The 8,360-nt window shown below is 39.3% G+C and overlaps 1 protein-coding gene across 9 annotated transcripts in view; it reads right to left on the bottom strand.

Moving 5' to 3' along the window:
* Nucleotides 1-8,360, bottom strand: part of LOC102378218 (spectrin alpha chain, non-erythrocytic 1) — an 84,586-nt gene that overhangs the window by 62,668 nt on the left and 13,558 nt on the right. For 8 of the 9 annotated variants that reach the window (XR_003094242.1, XM_025204989.1, XM_025204993.1 and 5 more), the window contains exons 13-15: nt 7,562-7,666; nt 5,793-5,875; nt 5,491-5,554 (exon numbers count right to left, since the gene is read on the bottom strand). Coding sequence is in view for 8 of the 9 variants with exons in the window: in XM_025204989.1 (XP_025060774.1) it covers nt 5,491-5,554; nt 5,793-5,875; nt 7,562-7,666 (252 nt within the window). In the remaining variant the exon portion in view is untranslated. Of the gene's footprint in view, nt 1-1,253; nt 4,271-5,490; nt 5,555-5,792; nt 5,876-7,561; nt 7,667-8,360 lie in introns of those variants that run through there. The other variant, XM_006024320.3, reaches the window with a different exon arrangement.

Genomic DNA, 8,360 nt, shown 5'->3' with positions numbered 1-8,360 from the left:
CCGCCCGCCGCGGCCCCCTTTATAGGGCGGCCTGGGGTGACGTCAGCGCCGCAGAGCGCGCCCTGGGCACGGCTGGAGCCGAGCAGCCTCGGAGGGGATCGGCGCGCGCGCGCGGGCCCCGCCCACCCGAGGCTGTGCACTGCCGAGGGAAGCCGGAGAAAGACGAGCGGTTCCGGAAAGAGACGAGCGGCCCGGGAGGGGCGGCCTGGGCGCAGGGCGGGCCTGTGTAAGGCCTGGCTGCTAGAGCTGCCCGAGCAGGGGTTGTGGTTCTCTGGGCGGGGTGGGCTGGTTTCATTTATGTCCCTGAAAGCTGCTGTAAAAACTCAAATTCAGTTGGTATTTTTTATTTTTCCATTCATTGCATTTGTGCTAGCCATTTTGAAAGGTGCTGCAGCAGAGATATAAAGAACAAAATTAACATTTAGAGCACCCTCAGCCTTAGGAAAAGCTTGAATTTCTACCGTGACCCAGAAGCAATTGCAGGAGTTGGAAGAGGAAGGATGCAGCAAGGACGTAACGATGCAAAATTGAAATGGCAGAAAAGACACGCTTGAGTCGAGACCAGAATTTCAATAGAGCCCAGGGCTTCCACCGGCAAAGACTTCCATTTCGTTTTCTTTTAGGAGTGTTGCTATGACAAACTAAAGCCAAAGCAAGAAAGCCGAACCTGTTAAGGAGATGTACATTAAGTAGACTGTATTTAGTCTTACATATTTTAAAGTCCCACTCAAATATGCATATATATATTTTTTTTTTTTGTAGGGAGCAGACTCTTAGCTTTAAGGACTTTCTTGTTAAAAACCATTAACAACCGCACAGGAGAACATTAAATTGTAGGACAAAAATCTGCCACTGACGTTATATATCAGAACCTGTTTGGCTGCAATGCAACTGTGAGTCAGTAATTGCGATTGGATCAGGTCCTGAATGCACAGAGGTTCCCACATGAATATTTAAAATAACAATTTAAATACATTCATGCTTATAAAAATTCACTGTTTGGATTTCTTATACCTCAAGACATCCTGATACTACAAGATGGTCGATGCTCAAAACTGTTAAATAAACAGTGAAAGCAGATACAAGAAAAATAGAGAATTGATTTACATCAGGCAGTAGAGCCCAACATTTCTGAGCTACCTCTAAAAAGGCTACATACATAAATGCTTATCATTAAAAAATTATTTATTTTGGTTAACTAAAAACTTTTATTGAGTACATATGAAAAAAAACACTCAAAGGAGGCAAGGAGTTTTGAAACTAAGGCAGAGAAGCTCAATATCTTTGATTATTTATCAAAAGCAAGCACATACATTACCAAAATAATTTCTATCTGTAACTTGGAGGGAGGCCATCCCATCTTTAGTATTGTTATAAAACATGGTCCACACATTTTAGAAATTAGCTAAATAAAATCTTTAATATTTACAACAGTACAAAGACAATTGATTCAAGATGGCTAAACAACATCACGACTGTCAGATACTCATAATGTCATTAAATATAATCTTATTTATTCTGTACAGAAAGAACTGCTATGCAAAAATAAGCAATGAATAAGATTTATCAAGGCACTAATAGGACTTGAGCATATAACTGCTCTTTATGCCTTTGAAAATCTCCCCAAAATATCCTTTAAAAAATTCTACAACAACTGTCAGTCTTGCCAAACACATACAAAGTCAGGCCTCAAAAACCATGAAATGGGCTTACAAATCAATAATAAACATTATGTAATTTTTATTTGTGTTCTGGTTTGAGCCTCTCAGACACATGGATCACATTTTCCAAGCATTTCTCAGTAACTTTGAGAAGTAGAAACTTGCTATTAAAAATAATGAAATCTGAGATTCTCACATGATCATTTGACTCCAAAAGCAACAGCTTTAAAAAGATAAATACCACAAGACTACAAATAAAACTGCACAGTTTGGTAAAACTGAGCTATGCATTAAGTTATTAAATCTCCTGAAAAGAAAAGGAAAGGAAAGGAAAGGAAAAGAAAAAAAGAAAAGAAAAGAAAAAAAATCAAACTAGATTGCATGCCAAGGACACTTTTTCCACTTCCTGGAAGAATTAATTCTAGAAAGTTTCAGCTACTAGATGCATATTATTAAACACTGTAGCTTAAGCACTGTCAGTAAATAACTTCACCAAAGAACAGCCTTTATATGTACCATTTCTGAGTTAAAGATTGCATCAAGAGGACTGAATAAGCCGGGGGAGTCTGGAACAAGAGACACTTTCACTTCTCACTGCTTCAAATACAGCCCATGTCAACCATGACTAAGTGCCAACCATCTAATAGCTGTTACACAGACCATATAAAATGAGTTCTGTGCAGTCCCGCTTCATTTTCAATTAGGACAAAACCTCAATACAGGTGTCAGCTCTCACTAGAAAGGGTTAAATCTCAGCAGAGAGGCTAAATAAAGAAGTTTGCAAGCTAAGTTACTATCTCCCCCTCTGAAATGGCCCATCCAGGATATGACTGAAGCATATTAGGAATGTGGTGGGAAAAGCTGCAGGAAGGGTAGGGGCCTGGAGTAAAAGCTACTGGTCTATTTATTCAAACAGGCACATAACATGCAATGCCAGTAGCTTTCCCAGACTACCCAACGCTATTTGTGCGTGAGCCACCTCTCCGGAGATGTTATTTTAATTTCCCTATTCATTTCTTTTTTCCCCTGTCAGCGTCAATTTGCTATCCAGCTGTGAGGATGGTAAGGGCTTTTTGAAGTGCAGAGCCATGAAAGCTAGGAACTAGATAAACAGATTTCACATAGGATGTGAAAGACATAAGACATGTCATGGAGTGCATACCATCAGCTAAATGTTAAAGATCACATCCAAATCTCACTTACCATAATCATATGCCCCATGGAGTGACCCAATAAGGATTCTCAGAGCCTCACTTGCTCACCTTCTGAGGCACCCACAGAACGTAGTAAAATTGCAACGTTTAAGCATGAATATTTTTTCCAAGTAAGTTTCTAAAATGAACTATTTTCATCATAATCCATTACATTAGCACAGTATAAAATTATCACCATACTGTATACACAATCTGCAGTTAAATTGATATATTCCTTGTTAAGAAAGAAACTGGTTAAACTTATAAAGGCTGTTTTTAAATATACGTCTGTGTTACCTTTCAGTTCATACTGGAACAAGCCAAGGAAACTCCTTTTTCTGTTCTGTACGGTCTCTTAAGTATTCTTCCATGCTTATTTTTTAGACTAACCCTAACTTTCAGTTCATGCAATGGATCATGAATGCAGAATTTTCTCTAAAAACTCTTGGTGAAAATATAACATTTCATTTATTTACTTACTTACTCACAAAGCTGCAAAGCTTTTCTTCTTCAGTGAAGTGTTCTTTAGCAAACAATGTATCACCTATTGTAATTATAAAAATCAAGTCTGTCCAGTATAAATAAAAACATTTTCGCAAGGGAAGAGCAAGGTTTTTAAAACTTTAAAAAAGTTGTTCATTTTAAGAGGTCTTCCCCAGAGAAAAGCATTTCCCCCCCCCAGATAATACTGAGTTTCTCAAAGCAAAGTGACATTCAACAGAAATCAAAGCAGCCATGTAAGCCTAACCACCTCTACCTATTTTTGGGGACTTTTAGGCTAGCAATTTAAACATTTTTTTCCACAGGATGCAACCATATCAACATAATTAAACAACTGCACACATGAAATACAAAAATAGATTTTTAAAGCTTAATTTTTTAGATTTTGACCTCAGTATAACTAAGGTTCCATAAAACCTTGAAGTACTTCCATTTCCGCGGCATCATGTGAAAGCCTGGACAGACCTTCAATTGTGTGCGAAATCCCCGAGTGTCACTGCTTACTATAAACTCTGGAGTCCAATGCAACTTTCAGATACTTTCCACACATTTGACACTTATTAAAAAACACAGTAAAGACATGAAGAAGCATCTGATATTCCATAATTTACTGCACAATAACATCTACAAAGTTAAATCAAATCTTAACAGAATGGTTTAAAATAATTTGCAAAATAAATTAGACAAAGAAGGGTTCCTGAAACTCTGTTCAACATAAAACAACCACATATGTTAAAAACACAATAGAAATTATTTTTTTTATTTATTTTGTCCCCAAATGAAACAGGAAGCCAGACCAGAAAATCCTCTGGACTCCTGTGAAGATGAAAATAGGAAGGATCTGCCTCATGACCTCCAGAAAGACGACTGCAGAGAACCTTTTGGTAAAGGTATTTCCTGCTTCTGCAAACATTTCTGGAGGACAAAGGAAATAAAACAAAAACCAAACAGTTCTTTTAAAACCAGTGAAAGCAATTCCAAAACAATAGGAAAAGTACTGACTGCATTACGGAAATTTCCACAACCACCATCAGGGAAACAATATAGTCAAAATGCACAGAAAACTCTACCCAGAAAGGCTGCTATAAATGCAGAAACACAAACAAATACCATTAACCAAATGTGACCATTTTAAGTTGGCCAACTGAATGATTTTGAATAAACAACTGGATTTATGGTCTACTCATTAAACACTGAAAAGACAGCTCAAACAGCTCAGAATACTGCATGCCCAAATTGCTAAATATATAAATAATTTGTAATGATTCTGTATTCATCTAATGCAGCTTGCAACAAAAACCTTTATCACGCAGTTCATATTTGTAGAAGTTTCATTGTATTATGTTTGAAATGCAATTAGAGAAACAAACTCAAATTTATAACCTAGTAAGGAATCCATCTCTAATTTATTAAATATTTCTCTTCAAATTTGTTTTGAGAAACTCTTGCTATATCTATCACACACTCCCTCTTTAAAGGTTCAGTTAGTAAAAATAGCTGTTTTAAAACAATAACCTCACAAACAGATGGTAAGTGAAAATGTATTAAGGTCAGTCAATATCTGTAAAGCTCTTTCAAAATGAGAACTATATAGATGTTAAGTACTTAACACCTTTGTAAAACCTTTCTTCAAAGAATGCATACATTGAGTATAAAGCTAGGCGGGGTTGTGCAGTATAGTCCAAAAGTCTACTCTAAAATTATTGGATAATTAACTTATTTGCTCACATGATATCTAATCTGTGCAGCAGTCCCCGTGAGAACATGGAGGCCCAGCTCCTATAAAATACAATGACTCAGCACAGCTGTAAATCCTGAGTTGAAGTTTCTCCTCTCACCGCAACCACCATCCCAGAGGACATCATTGAGTAACTGAAAGAATTTTCTTGTAGAATCACACCCATTCAAAAAATTTGAGGGGGTGGAGAGGGTGAATGGAACATGTTTTGGAATCAACTATGATGACAGCTGAATAGACTAAGTAAGAAATCATATAAAATCAGAATGGACCAAAAAGTCCATCATTTTTGGGGGGAGGGGGGAAATCAGGAGGCATCAGGAGCCTTGCTGACTGAACAAGACATTTGTAAGAGGATGGGGGAAAGGGAAATAAACCCAAATACAAAGCATTTTACCTCCAAGAACTGCTTGAATCGCATTAAAGAACCCATCTGTCCAGAGCTGGTGATTGCTTCAATCCTGCAGAGAGATGAACAAGACTGAGCACCAAAAAGTAAAACCTTAAAATAGGATAGAAGAATTTAAAAACAGAGAGAGTGTCATGACAATTATAAGAGAAGATGAACATTTTTTTTTATCAGTCATTAGGGACACTAACATGGGTAGATCTAAATACAAATGCAAAAGCATCTAATCCTAATGCAAAAGTGAAAGTTCCATCATTAATTTTTCAGGTGTCTAATTACAAGTTTCTTACCTGGGAAAATAGTCTTCGCGAATAAGGAGCATCATTTTCCAGAACTGTACCTGGTACTGTTTCATGAGAGCATTGCCAGACACCTATGGCACAGAAAGTCACAGGGGCATGTGAACATCAGGTTTCAAACATGGGAACTATACTCATGAAAAAGACTCATTTATACGCTGAAAGCAAAATGCTTGAGAATTCATTCAGTAATGGCTGCCTGTACATTGCATCAAACTCCAGGAAAAATATCTGGACCCAACATCAAACAAGGAAAACTACTAAGGCTGCTTAAAGACATTTAAAACAAACAAACAAACCAACCAACCAACCAACCCCCACCTCCCCAAAAACAGCACTCCACTTTAAAATCATGGTGCTCCTGCGTCAAGCCCAGCACATGCGTAAAACAGGCATCACATTAGTTGGACCTGGCTTGCCTGATGCCTGTATAGATTGGGTGCTTTAGTGGGGCTTTTTGGCGCTTTTATTTAATAGCTGATTCAATCAGCTATTAGATAAAAGCGCCATAAAGCCCCGCTGAAGCACCCAATCCATACAGATGCTGCGGAGCCGGGTCCAACTAACGCGCTGCTGCTTCTAATAAAGTGTGTTTTTTGGGGAGGAGGGGTTTAACATCTGTAAGCAGCTTAATTCTATTAGAGCCCAGAAATAGTGATGCTCCTTTCTGAAACGCCAAGATTGAAATGCCCATCTGCAGTAATAGGCATTTTGTTACATTTGGCAGAATTCAATTTTTCTTTTTTAATAATTCCAATGGCTAAAAATCAATGATTATTTCTAAGCATTTTATTTTTTATTTTTATTGATTTAAATTTTCAGGATTGCACAAAATTAGGGGTGTGGGGGGTAGACAATTTAGTAATCACAGTATGCTGTTAAAAGTTGTATAAAATAATGTTAAAATATATATAAAAATAATAACCATAAATCAAGAAACTATACCTGATCACGCAGGAGCTGGGCCAGGCTTGGCGGGAGTTTGCCCCCTGTTCTGATCATACAGGGGTGAGGCTAGGCGGGCTCACTGAGAGTTTGGTGCCAAATCCCCAGCTGGGACCTGGGTAGAGTGAGCAGCTAGCAGCACTGGGCTCCTGACTGCCAACAGCCCTGCCCCTTCAACTACACCCCTTCAGCACAGCCCTACTAGCATGACCATCAGCTCTTGCAGCAGCTACTCAAGCTGCCGCCAGAGGAGCAGTTCACAGGTGGCACAGCACGGCTCACCCCTCCCCCCCTGCAGCGGCTGCCATGTGAACATGTGGTGCCCCTTGCCTTGCATTTCCTTTCCCCATCCCAAATTTTTTTTATGTTGCTTTTCTATAAATTTCAATGATTACTGACAGAAATATTTCTCTTTTGGTCTGCAATTATCACGTACAGTCAACCTCTGCCCATGTTTATCAATTAAAAAAAAAAAAAAAAAAAAAAATCAAATACTGCCAAGCCTACATTTTGTTTGGGGGGGGGGTTGTGGTGTGTGGGGTGGGGGGGGGGGGGGGTTGTCGTCGTCATTGGTTTTTTTTGTTTTTAGTATTCCTGTATTTTAAATGTCACATACTCTAAGGTGAGGAAACTCACCACACACATTCCCATCCCACCATGTCATCAGCACCTTGTTTCCTTATCACTGCCATGCACTTCCAGTATGCCCTCTTGGAGATTCTCTATAATCATACTCCCTGCCATCACCTTCTCAAATCTCATTTTTTTTAATTTTTAGCTTGCTCGCTAGGTTCATGCTAGAACACACCACTCACCTCTAAGAAATCAAAGAGAAGGGTAGCCGTCACATCAGCCAGAGGCTCCATGTTCAGCATCTGAGCGAGCCAGCGCCATCCATGATTCAGCCCATGAGGGTGTGTCTGAAAGAATAAGAAAGCTACTCACATCTGGCAAAAAAATGCCACCGCATCAAAAACGGTCAGATTTTCCCCACATTCATCTTTCCCAACAAACAGTTATTCTAGGATAGCTTTTTGTGCCAATTTGGTTTTTCTGTTATAATAAGAGCTCTACAAGAATTATAGAGAAGCAGGAAAATCGCTGGGCTATAGCTACATTATAGACTTAAGTCAACACAATTATGCTGATCAGAGCTGCAATGAAGGATGAAGCCAGGCTGACAGTTGTATCAGAAGCTTACATGTGACATAATGCAGCACCAGCAAAACTGGCCTTTTACTAACAGAGGTCGTTTTATCTAGGAGTGTGTAAATGTCAACTACATAGTTATGAAGCAAAGCAGATTTAGGGCACCTATACACGTGCTGAAGCTCTGCTCCGATGCGTGCCAATTAGTATACATAGAGTCTGTGGCAAGTTTGCTGGAGCGTGCAAATTAATGCCTTCCAGCAGCCTCCGCATCTCATGTAAGCACCCTTGCAGCCATTTTGAAACGCGGGGATGCCGAGTACACAGTATGCTGCAGGCACTTTAGTGTGGCTCTCAGAGCTGCTCTAATAAAAGCCCCCGCTCCAGAGCACGTGTATAGATGCCCTTAGTGGTATAGTTGAATCTAGGTTATGGGTCCTTTGCCAGGAGAACATGCTGGCATTC

The sequence above is a fragment of the Alligator sinensis genome, unplaced genomic scaffold (assembly GCF_000455745.1).
Source record: "Alligator sinensis unplaced genomic scaffold, ASM45574v1 scaffold388_2, whole genome shotgun sequence".
NCBI lineage: Eukaryota > Metazoa > Chordata > Crocodylia > Alligatoridae > Alligator > Alligator sinensis.
The sequence above is the reverse complement of the archived record's forward strand: the minus strand, read 5'-3'. Positions and strand labels throughout refer to the sequence as shown.